Below are 12,415 nucleotides of genomic sequence, written 5' to 3'. Positions count from 1 at the left end.
TGTCTCTGTATACTAAAAAATCATAGCTTTAATTTGTAGAATTCATTATAAAAAAATTCTTGATCTTTTTAATTTGGCTTGCATTTCTGCAGAAAAATACGGTGAAGGCTTTGGGAAGTGTGGGCAACAATCCAAGTCTTCTCATGTGGAGAGAGTTTTGGCGAAAGCCATGGTTATGGCCAGTGGCGGCCAGAATTTTTAGTAAGGGGGTTTAAAATGTGAAAAATTAAACACACAAAGAAGCCAAAGAGGATTCAATATTTACTATATATACATAAAAATAATTTTAACTATGTATAAACAGTGTAATTTTCCGCCAAAGGAGTTCATCCTTGGCCCTTCCTCCCTCCGCCCCTGGTTATGGCCTATCACAGAGCAAAAAGCTTCTACTTATGAAAATCCGTTCTTATTGTGATAATAGAAATTCAGATCAAACAACATATTTGAGGATTAACCCGCACCAATGTTGGAATCCCCTTTTCCTAAGGAAATAATGGAGACGATCATTTTTTTTATCATTTAGCTCTTTCTTAATTTTGTGACAGTTTTTCTTTATTATTTGTATTTCTAATATTGCCCTTGTGGAACTTTTACAAAAAAAACAAAAAAAAAAAAAACATTCGGGGTTCGAATTACAAAAGAGGACATTTGTTGGGATGCAAAACGCTACGGACTGTTAAACAACTGTGCATAAACATGTTTTGCTTGCGAAATAGTGCAATTGAAAAGTTTCGTACAATCTAAACGCAATTCCATTTCATCTAACATCTAAGTGGAGCTAATGTCATGGAGATAATCAAATTTCAAACTGCATGAAGCTAATAATTTATTTGCAAAACTTTCTAGCATTTGTTTATTTTAGAGTACTTTTTAATAATAGGAATGCTTTTCGAAAAAAATACTTTTCGATAGTACAATTTATGTCTAGTTAATCAATTGAAAAAACATTTTCCAGCAATGGGTGTTTGGCCATGGTTCCAAAAGTACTTTTTCTTCTAAAAAATAATTTCTACTACGACTCAAAAGCGCTTATTTTTTCCTAAAAGCTTGACCAGACACCACAACTCAATAAAATAAGCATTTTTAATATTAAAAACAAAAGCACTTTTAGCTATTGAGATGCTTGGCCAAACAAGCTATAAATATGTTCTCCAGAAATAGTAGAGAGGAAAGACAATTTCGAGATCCCATGAATAAACATCATACATGGACTCATACAACTGAATGACTTAATGTCTATCACATGAACAGTACACAATTTTTGTTTACATAAAATTGAGACAAGAAACAAAGGAAATGCCACCCCGAATAGGTACTTCTTTAAAGTGCTAGTAAGTAACATGTTCACATCATCTGGAAATCATTCTTTTAATCTAAAAATAAACAAGGGAATCAACATTGTGACCACTTCACAACAGCATCTTGTAATGATTTTCACTGTTTATCTTATTGGCCTTCATCCATGGGATCACTTCTGTTACACGATTGAGATCTTAAATCCTTATCATCCTGCCTTGATTCATTGGATCCTGATGCTCGGGAAACAGAATCTTCCAAGGCCTCAAGAAAAGATGGAACCGTCAACTTATCTGCAGCAATGATATGTGAAAATTAACCAATTTTAAAACTAAAACAGCACTGATAATTAAGTAGTTCCAGCATGATTTAGTGCATCAGAAATAAATTAGAAACAAAGTTTTGGTACTAAATCAGCAAGGACCAGTTAAACTGCTAAATAGATGTATAACCAGCAGAACCAGATAAACAGAGTTAAACTTCGCATGAGCTGGAGCTCAAGCTGCCAAGAGGCAAAGGTTTAAAATATAGTACAGTAGTAGTTAAAGAATGGCTTAAAATTTACAATGTAGAAAAATTTGGTTGATATCACATTATATTTGTATCATCAAAGATTATAATTAGTTCAAATTGTTGCAGGGAGAGAAATCTTCCATTAAAGAAAAGGTCAGTTTCTTTTACGGACCCAAAGAATGGAAGCAAGCCATGTATTTCAGGCCGGTGATTATAAGCATCATCTCACAAGCAAACTTGATTAAGTTTTAAAAGAGATGAAAGAGAGTAGCCAAAGTATCGAGCATATAAACGAATTAAGTAACCATTGGAAATTAGTGTATCAGCGTGTTTCATTCCTTTCAGCTACCGAGATAAATTATCACACAATGCCTGCTTACATTGACTTGGATCAATTCCAAACTGAGTCAGATCTATTTGTCCAGTTCGAAGAACCTGCGGTGAGAAGAGAATCAAATTCACAAACATGACCAGAAAGCATACTTAAAAAAGCTAAATAGAAAAATGAGAATTTGATCACTCACATAAGTAAATGAATCTAGTTGCTGGCGGAACGGAGGACTCTGAAGTAACTCCATTAATTCATATGGTGTCCACTGTCCCTGCAAACAATTTTAAAGTAACATCAAGCACTGTAATCTTTGTAGTTTGGGATAAAAGGAGCCAATTTTTTACCTCAGGCAAGTGTGAAGCTAGTTGTCCTTCCAGTGGTATTTCCTCAATCAGTGGTAATATGAGCTCAGGCCTCAAAATATCTCCCAATCCCAATCCTGGCACAGCAGCAAGATAATAAGTTAAAGTAAATGGTGTATATGCTATAACTTTTGTATTACATGAATGACGAGATCTGGAGTTCATTCAAGTGAAAGAGTATTTATCTACTCATACTTGTTTGGCTTTAAAAATTTAGACGATGTTCTCCCATTGCAACGATAAAGAAAATGAAAAAGAGGGAAAGGAGAACACCCTCATAAGAGAAATAAAATAGTCCCTGTATACCAAAAAAAAAATTGCTAAATATTCTTTACTCTAATTTTAATCAACATCTCACCAACAATCTAACTGCGTCAAACACCTTTTAACTACAAAACAGTGAACTGTGGTATGCTGACCAAGCATTAAAAAAGCTCGAATAAAATAGAATGAGTCGATCAAATGCCTACCTGCATCAGGATCTACAGCTTCATCTGCACCAACCATAAGAAATAACATTATGTCCATATGAAGATTAAATGATAGATTGTTAAATTTAGCAAAATTGAAGCGAAGTAATCAACTGAACCTGTGGACCCTATGTTACTCAATATTCTTTGAAGATCAGACAACTTTACTGGGCCTGAAGATGTTACATCGCTACTTGCTTCAGTATTCATGCTTGCACTAACCAAATTTCCCGCCCTGAAAGAGGTCAGCCAGACATTTTAATGATTACTTCCAGCCTCTAGCAACTTCATAGAAATGAAGATGGTTTTGTACTACTACTTAAATTGAACGCAAGAAAGGAAAAGAAATTAGTCAACTATGTCTCAGGACTAAGTTCATAATTGGAGGCTTGGAGCAGCACGGGCTAGTGAGGAATTATATAGCAGACCTGACTTGACTCCAATTGAGGCTTAGTACTTAGTAGTTGTTGTAATCAACTACGACTCAACCTCGAACTAAGTTGCTTGTTTCTTAATTAAAAGTGAAGTGACGCAAACCCATTTGCATGAGTTCTTAAAAATCTTTGTTAGCATGTAAATCTCCCCCATTTCGTAACAAGATGCAACATCAAAACAGATCCTATACTTCTCAATGATATTAGTATTACCTCGATGAAATATCTTCTTCTACCATATCTTCAGAATTTGGTAATGGAGCTGAAGCTTCAGGCTCATCTTCACCAGGAAACTCTATTTAAACAGGTACAAAAATTACCAAAGTTAAAACAGGTATGTCAAATAAACTCTCACTCTGGGGAATAATAGAAGTTATATAGATGAAACACGCCCATTAACATCATCTAAATTTAGTTACTAAAACCAACTTTCAAGTGCATCCCCCAAATTAGAATTCCATTTCCAGCTCCTCTATGTTGTTACAACAACTAGTCAACTTCTACCCAACTAGCCCCTTAAAGTTCTTAAAGGGAAAAAATCCGCGCTCGACACAGAACGGCATATAACCAATAAATCGAAAATGTCAAGAACCAAACATGACACTTGACTTGATGAATAATATTTTATGAATTGAGAGATCAATCTAACAATTTAAAATAACATGAAACACATAAACAAGGGTGAAGAAGAGCATGTAACATTGCAAGTCCATAACGCAGCAGCCTTAAACTATATCAGAAGGGAAAAAACAAGGGATGGCTAGTCTACAGCTAATACATTTAGGTCTGCAGGATCGACAATAGGCAGAGGGGAAAGAAGGAAACTTAAGGCGGAGGGTAAAAACATATATTGGCCTTGAGAACTTGAAAACTCCTAATATTTGTTGAGTTATCCTCATGTAATCCTATACTTGGTTGGTTGGAGAAGTTATTATTCTTTTAACAAATCAACTTTAAGTTATTAAATTTCAGAAAGGAAATAAAGCAAATTCAAAGTGAAGACAAAAGGAAAACAAAATAATAAGAATTAAACCCCACAAAGACAGGCACTGAATAAATCTTGATTACCCAGTGGTTGATTCAAGTAGAAGTTGACTGAGCTACATATCTGTGCATCATTGTCAGCTGCTGCCTCCTGCAAGAAATGAAAGGAAAAATAATCACAAACTCAAAGCATGTCCACATAACTCAAAAGCATAAAGTAATAGCTACGGCAACAGATAAGACCTGCATCCAAAAGAAAAGCCTTCTATCATCGGTACAGAACTTCAGAATGTAAACCCTTCCAGATGATTGATTGACCTGAAGAGTATCAAAAAAAAAAAATGAATTAGCATCAGGTATTAATTGAAGTGAGAACCTCTAAATGACAATTTTAAGGATTTTTTTTTTTTTAATGGGAGGAAAGTCGGAATCTCTTGTAAGTGAATAATGAATATTTAGATTGACAATCATGTTTAGAGTCAATCAATGGTCACTACTCACTATTGATTATGTATGTTGTAAACTTCATCTTAATCATCACAGCATTATTTTGTCGCAATTGAATTGTTTTTCAGCAATCTACGTAACAAGAACGGGTAATAGGAATACCTTCTCAAAAACTGCCTCGTCTGGGAAAACAATCTGATCCTATGATCAACTTTTGTCAAGAAACAACTTTCAAATTTTTGGTTTAATCACTGCGGATGGTACCATATCCAGAATAAGAGCAACGATCAATAAAATAAAAGTGAAACAATATCAAAGCCAAGTTTCACTAAGATTTGGCTGGAACAAGGATACATCTTCGACAATGTTGAGATTACGGTCAAGCCACTGAAAATGGAGTAGTCCCTCTTCACCCTAAGATATCAAAAAAGACATCTTAATTTCACAATAGATACTTAGACATTTGTCAAGCAACAGTTTTGTAAAATCACCACCATGTAAACTAACGAGGTCAAACTTAGGTGAGCAAGAAAAATGATAAACCAAATCAAATATGATATCTTTTCTCATACCCTGCCTATACGAACAAGTCCTTTCCGTGAATCAGGGATAACCTTTTTTCCCTCCGTAAGCATTTTACCAGCACGAAATTCCATCAAAGTGTCCTGAACAAAACAATACAAATATGTTCATTTATATCACCATTAAGAAACAATCAAATGTCAAATGAACAGAAACATATTTACCATTTCATAAGATAGGATACATGTACGCTGCTTTTATTTTTGCTAATTTTGATTTCTTTATAAACGGGGAAAATGATTGAATAATGATATAGGAACAACAACAACATGGAAAAAAACAGCAAAATAACAACTGGCAATTTTCTTGTGGAGAAAACAGAAAGTGCATATACAAGAGAGAGATGCTATAAAGAAAGAAGAACAAAAAACAGAGCTCTCGACTGTCATCAAATCTGTGCATAAAAATTGGGATGTCGTATGTACTCCAAGATGAGCAAAAGGTACTTGCATATTTTCCATCAGAGTGGTGGCATCCTTGACTCCTTCAAATACCTTCCTATTCATATCCTTCCTCATGTGGATGGATCATCTGATGCTTTGTCACTCTTCCTCTCTTCCACCACTCCCACTGGTTGTAAGCTCCTTGGCACATCCAGGAATAACCAAGCTAACTAATTCTATGTACTAATGCCACATTGCAATGTATCAGAAGGATCCAGTAATTCAGGACAAAAGCACCACTTCATGAAGGATCTTCCTCTTTCTTACATTTTTCTACTGTTAAGTTGGCAATCCAAGCAACAATCTTTACCCAAAAAAATGCTAAGTTAGCGCAAAATAGCCAGACAGACTCTATGAGGAAGTCCACCCCTTCCTATTCAAAGACAGATTAAACAAGGATTTTACCAACAACCTGCCCCATGCACGCCAGGCCCCTTCAGGTTTTCCAGATGTCCCCTCATACATCATAACGTTGAACCAATCTTATAACCATCATTGTTTAACCGGTATTCTTATGACAACCAGTGATGGCGTTATTGTGCTTTTCAACCATTTAACATCCTCTGGACCAACTATTGCCCATATATATTCCATTCTATTTCTTGCACTTTAATTAAAGGAGGGAAAATGTCTGCTGTTGCCGCCACCTCACCACAATTTTAAGGGTTTGAAGAATAGGTAGACACACCAAATGCCAAATCTCTCTCTCAATTATGATGTGTGCTACTAACTAAAAGTTGTCACCAACACAAAAGTGTCCTTGTTTTTCAGTAAGCAGAAACACCTCTAAAGTGGGGTTTTCTTTAAACTGCGCATAGAATTTTATGATAGCCCCACTTCCTCCTCCTCCTCATGCAATACAGCTTTCCATCAATTCAATGGAGTTTCTCCTCCTATTTGCTATGCCTACAACAACAGCATACCTAGTGAAATCCCACAAAGTGGGGTCTAGGAAGGGTAGAGGGTACGCAGACCTTACCCCTACCTTGGGAGGTAGAGAGGCTGTTTCTGGTAGACCCTCGTCCTATTTGCTGTGCCTACCCTGTAAAAATAATCATTTTCGAGTCCCCCTCTTCCAACCGTAACGCCCTCAATTTGCTTCCAACTACTCTCTTGAGCTATTCTAGTTAGTTTCTTTTAGTATGGTTCAAAATGATTGAATCTTTCTCAATCATCCTGGCCGGAACTTGCATGCATCACTTGTACGGACTACGGAGCATAAAGGTTTGGAACTCCTTTCTTATCTAAATCTTAAGGACAGGACCCTACCCTATTCTCGAACCCACTGCCGAGCTCTACCCTGCCCACATTTCCTTGTGTTTTGAAGAGGAAAAAATATTCTACCTGCTGCCACCTACAAGTACACTAAACCAGCACTCAAATACCTTCTTGGTTTGTTTCTTTTAGTATTTCCTAGAAGCGCACTAAATCAGCACTCTCTTACCTTCCTGGTATATCATGAAGGTAATCAAAGAGAGATGATTAAGCTACCAATGCCAGATTTAGGGCCTGTTTGGGCATAATCTTCTGTTTTTTTTTCTTTTCTTTCAAGTTTAATTTTCAAAAACCTGTTTGATTATACATTTTGTCAATTTTTCACTCCAAACTTGGGGGGAAATTCCCTCCCAAAACTTCAACATTTTTTCAAGTGAAATGCATGTCCAAACACAACTTCAACTTCCAAATACCTTTTTAACTTAAGTTCAAATATTACTCAATTCATGTCCAAATACCTACTTATCATACTGTGCAAATTCACAACTGTTTTTGTAGAAAGTAAAGACTATATTCATAAATATTTGGGATAATCCCTGTATACAAGAGGAATAAATCACATACAGAAAACCTACAAAAGTAAATGGTTCTCTACAATATACATCCATCCTTCAATAGAACAGGAACTTCATGGGTGCACCAAAAAGGAATTAAAGATAAGAGGCTATTCTTCAAATGTAGAAAATCAAGTTTGCTCTCTTCAAAGCTCGCCTATTTCTCTCTCCAAACTACCAAGAGCTAACGGAGCAATGTCACTAGCCATGTTTCTTCTCATCCGTCTTCTAATCACCTAGTTGAAATCCTTCACATTTCCCCACACAGTTCACGTTTATCCAAACCATCTCAAAATCTCCCACTATAACCTTGGCACCACCAGGCCATGTAGAAGAGCATGGTTTACATCCTCTTCCCGATATTTTGCACATAAAAGTACCAACATAGGTGACCCTTCTCTTCCTAACTTTTCGCCAGTCAAGATCACTTATCCTACAAATCCATACAGATAACTGTGGGAAAACCACCGCATCTCAGCTAGCATCCTACATAATAAGACTTCACTGAGAAAAGGTTGTCATTCTCTAACTCCCAAATTGAGTTGATCCTACCTATAGTATGAATTGCAGACAAGCAACTTCTCAAGGAATCCTTCATCGGTGGTTGTGAATGACTGATTTTTTCAATATTTTCGACCTTGGCCATATGGCAGAATGTTTACCAATCATATCCTTGAGTTCACTATTGAAGTTATTTGTTTGCAGATCTACCTAGGGACTTATAAAATAATAATACTACATATCACGGTCATAAGATATAATTACCAATTATGAATCAATCAACTAAGCATCAATACTAAAACTAATAGGGATCTGATATATGCTCTATTTGAGTCCATATCTTTTTTTTTTTTTGAGACTTGTAACAGTTAATCTATATATCCACAGGTGTACTACATCAAAATACGTAGTCCCCCTCCAAAAGGTTACATTTACAGCATTAATCTCTACTGTTTTCTATTCTTACAAGAGATCTAACACATCAAAAGTATCTTCTGTCTGGCCTAAAATTTCCTGCTTACGCCAAAAATAAAAAAAAAGAGCTGGACAATTCATCTAAACTTCTGTAAATTGTTCTGCTTGTTCTCAAAACATCTCTAATTCCTCTCTTTCCAAACAGTCCACCAGATACATGATGGGACAATCTTTCATCTCTCCTCCTTATTACATTCCCAACCCTATTCCAGCACTTTAACATTACTTCTATACTCCCGGGCTTCACCCATCTGATCTTCCTCAGGTTGATAAACATCTCCCACAGCTGGTCTGTCCACTTGCAGTGCAAGAAAAGATGACTGATTGTTCAATCTAAGTCTTACTTTCCTTTTCAGTTTGTTTAAAAAAGAATGTCTCTTTCTATATTTGATTACTCTCTAATTCCAATATCTTACATGGCTTGTTTTAAGATTACAAGATTCAAAGGTCGTTTTGGTACATTATACATCTTTAGTTTTAAGACCAAAAGATTAAAAGTCTCCTTTATTTTCTTAAACTTTGTGTCTAGTCAAACTTAGACACTTGAATTGAAACGAACGGAGTAATTACCGATGCTTTCTTGAAACTTTTTTATAAATAAAAATGTGCTATTTGTTTACTTGTGTGTTTCATCCTGTGATAGTGCAATTATGGTTCGAGAAACTAATAACATAAAAGGGTAACCTCTATAGAAGCATTTATTCACATTTCTACCACCCTCACGATCCACGTGTCTTCCTTTTTCTATTCATAGTTTGTATTAACCAAGTCTCTACCTCCAACAAGTTTTCTTTATGATAGTGGTGTTCGAGTGAGCTTGTGCGAACTCCGACCATTCTATTAGGTACTTGCGATCTCCCACCAACACAGATACCAAGTAATTTGGTCCACCAAGGTTTAGCCAAATAAGATGAGATCAACTAATACTTTTTGTCTCTGTTGGATTTGAACCCTAATCTCCTAGGATTTTCACCCACTTTATTGACCACTCGACCACACCTATGAGTGCTACTTTTTGCAGGGACTTTTTTCGTTTTATCCATCTTTTTAACCTAATACCTTTGCAAAGGCTATATCTCAACCTCATTGCAGTACTACCTAATTGCATACGCAACAACTTGCACCTAAACTGTAAACAATAAGCCCGCTGCACCTTAACTTGTGAAATGGAATACTCTGAATAACAATAAGACCATTGCGCCTTAACCGTAGATATAGGGCGTGTTCGTTATGGAGGATCCAATTTCCTCATGTTCGATTGGTCAAAATTTTTGAAAAATATTTCTTTAGGAAAAAAAGTTCCTTAAAATGAGGAAAATGACTTCCCTAATGGAACAGGGAAAACAAGTCTCACAAGTTGCATTCCAAATTGTCCTTACCCCCTCACCCCACCACCCATCCCCCACCCCCACCATATCCCCTCACCACCCCCCGACCTCACCCACGCCCCACCCGCCCACCTCATCCACCCCCACCCAAACCCCACCACCGACCCCTGCCGACCTCACCCAAACCCCACCACCTCTCACCCCACTCCAACCCCACCACCCATCCCCCACCACTCATTGTATTTGTCTAGATTATATACAAATATTTTTAAGATATTATTTTTTGCTTATGTACCGAACACAAGAAAATAAGTAAGAAATCCACTTATTTCGTGAAAAACATTTTCCTTCATATCGAACACACCCATAGACCTCTTAGTTTTTCTGTCTTGTCCGAATGGCACTACTTACATCTAAATGATTTCTCCACCTAATTGAGTCATTTGCGCACGATACTCTAGTTAAGCTACAATTGATTTTCCTAACATCCCCGTTAAGATGGGGAAAAAAGAAAAATTATCAAATGAGCAGATATAAGAGTGTCCTTAAATAAAGACTCCTACATGAAAAAAGTCTATAACTCTCAAAATAGACCTTGATAATCACATAATCTTCTAGCAGGTATTACAGTGCTTCGTCAAGACTGTGTCACTAAGGGTGTGTATGACGGAACATGTATTCCTATGTTCCCTTGTTTGGTTGCACTAAATATCCTGGCAAATGTTTTCCTCAAAACTTGGAGAAAATGTTTTCCATAAAAATTTGAGGGAAACATTTTCCGGATCAATAAAAACACACCAACCCATCCCGCACCCTAAATTAAAGGCCCAAAACCTAGCACCTCCCACCCTGACTACCCCCACCGCCAGAAGTTGTACGCCGAATTCGAAAACCTTGTTTTGCTTTGAATATGTGCAAATGCTCTTACAATGACATTTTCCAACTTGCAAGAAACATATTTAGGAAAGGTGTTGCAGGAGAATAGAAACATATATAGCGGGGTTACCTGAATTTGGGGAAAAGCGTCCGTCGACGAAGAACCCATGATGCTCCTATCTATATAAACAAAAAAACAACTGAAAACAAAATTGGTAATTTCAGTATTCACTTACATATTCAGACCAAACACATAAAACCAATAGATACCAAAAAAAAAGTAATCAGATTTTCAAGCTACTAGGTAACCTAGTTAAATAGCTTTGATTAAACCCAGGAATAACCCAATTTGTATGTTTGACATTTAATACTGAATAATTTGGAAAAAAATGTCAAACAAAGTTCACAGGTTTACCTCTCTATTACTGTGTGGAGATGAGAGAGACGAATTGGATTTAGGCCTATTTGTTTTTGTAGGGATTGTTTGTTTGATAGACACAACCTATTTTCGATGAATTTGCACTAGGTAGCCACTTTTGTGAGTTGTTTTAAAATTTAGTCACGATTTAAACTATTTTGGCTTTGTTCGTTTTGATATACGATAAGGCATTATTACCCCTCAACTTTGGTCGCAATTGATACGACATATCTTATCTTTTTAGGGTTCTATTACTCTTTTAATTTTTTGAAAACGGAATAGTTATCACCCTGAAACTGAATATCTACTCTCTTATGCGATAGTGACATACTCTCATTGCCACATGTATATTTATTTGTTTTCAATTTTTTTTTTTAATTCCTGGCAATTTTTAAAAAAATTGAAAAACAGGGGCCCTTTTGTCCATGAGAATTATTCACTTTTTTCTGCAATATTTTTTCAATTTTTTCACTTTATGGTGTTTGGGCATAAAAATTCCAAATACAACTTGAAGTTGTATTTAGAATTTGAAAAACAACCAAAACTTGTTTTTCACTTTTTTTTTTTCCACTTTTTTCACTTTCAATACATTCAAACAACAAAATATTCTTTGCAAAAACTATAACCAAACACAACTCCAACTCCAAAATACCAAATAAAGTGAAAAATATTTGATTTTCATGGCCAAATGCCTACTAAATTTTCATTTAAAAAAATGAAAAATGGATATTTAAAAATAAAACTGAAAATTTGATTTTTCTTAAAACCCATTTTTTAAAAAAAAAAACTTTGAAAACATGGATTCTTTTTTTTTAATATGGAAAACGGATTTTTTTTTAAATATGGAAAACTATATTTTTTTTAAAAAAATGTCTTAAAAAATCTAGATTTTCATGGTTTCATTTTATTAGGACATTTTTATTTTTCAAATAAAATCTGGATTATTTAAAAAAAAAAAAAAAAAAAAAAAAAAAAAAAAACTGGAAAAATGTTTTTTTCTTGTCAAAATGTGAAAAACTGAATTTTTATAAAAAGTTGGAAAAACTAATTATTTTTTAAAATGTGAAAAATAGGATTTTTAAAATAAATCTGCAAAACTATATTTTTTTCATATATAGAAAAAAATA

The 12,415-nt window shown here is 35.3% G+C and overlaps 1 protein-coding gene across 2 annotated transcripts; it reads right to left on the bottom strand.

The window, feature by feature from the left end:
• Positions 1 to 1,158: 1,158 nt before the first annotated feature.
• Positions 1,159 to 11,372, bottom strand: LOC132603339 (26S proteasome regulatory subunit RPN13). 2 transcript variants are annotated; one of them, XM_060316358.1, is made up of 14 exons: positions 11,286 to 11,372; positions 11,001 to 11,070; positions 5,410 to 5,502; positions 5,192 to 5,251; positions 5,000 to 5,038; positions 4,634 to 4,708; positions 4,475 to 4,541; positions 3,620 to 3,701; positions 3,092 to 3,207; positions 2,973 to 2,996; positions 2,485 to 2,579; positions 2,334 to 2,411; positions 2,190 to 2,244; positions 1,159 to 1,589 (listed from the first exon to the last, which is right to left on the bottom strand). In XM_060316358.1, the coding sequence occupies exons 2-14, from the start codon at positions 11,037 to 11,039 to the stop codon at positions 1,447 to 1,449; spliced, it is 966 nt and encodes a 321-aa protein (XP_060172341.1). In that variant the 5' UTR covers positions 11,040 to 11,070; positions 11,286 to 11,372; the 3' UTR covers positions 1,159 to 1,446. The 2 variants fall into 2 exon arrangements, with proteins under 2 accessions (XP_060172341.1, XP_060172342.1); XM_060316359.1 differs by lacking the exon at positions 11,286 to 11,372 and adding an exon at positions 11,180 to 11,248.
• Positions 11,373 to 12,415: the final 1,043 nt, after the last annotated feature.

The sequence above is a fragment of the Lycium barbarum genome, chromosome 7 (genome assembly GCF_019175385.1).
Source record: "Lycium barbarum isolate Lr01 chromosome 7, ASM1917538v2, whole genome shotgun sequence".
NCBI lineage: Eukaryota > Viridiplantae > Streptophyta > Magnoliopsida > Solanales > Solanaceae > Lycium > Lycium barbarum.
The sequence above is the reverse complement of the archived record's forward strand: the minus strand, read 5'-3'. Positions and strand labels throughout refer to the sequence as shown.

Bases quoted from the DNA above. Each gene is read 5' to 3' on its own strand.
- LOC132603339 (XM_060316358.1), bottom strand. From the start codon at position 11,039: ATGGGTTCTTCGTCGACGGACGCTTTTCCCCAAATTCAG. The intron at 2,997-3,091 runs GTTCAGTTGATT...TGGTTGGTGCAG, and splicing joins GAGTAACATAGGGTCCACAG to ATGAAGCTGTAGATCCTGAT. The intron at 2,580-2,972 runs GTAGGCATTTGA...CTGCTGTGCCAG, and splicing joins AGCTGTAGATCCTGATGCAG to GATTGGGATTGGGAGATATT.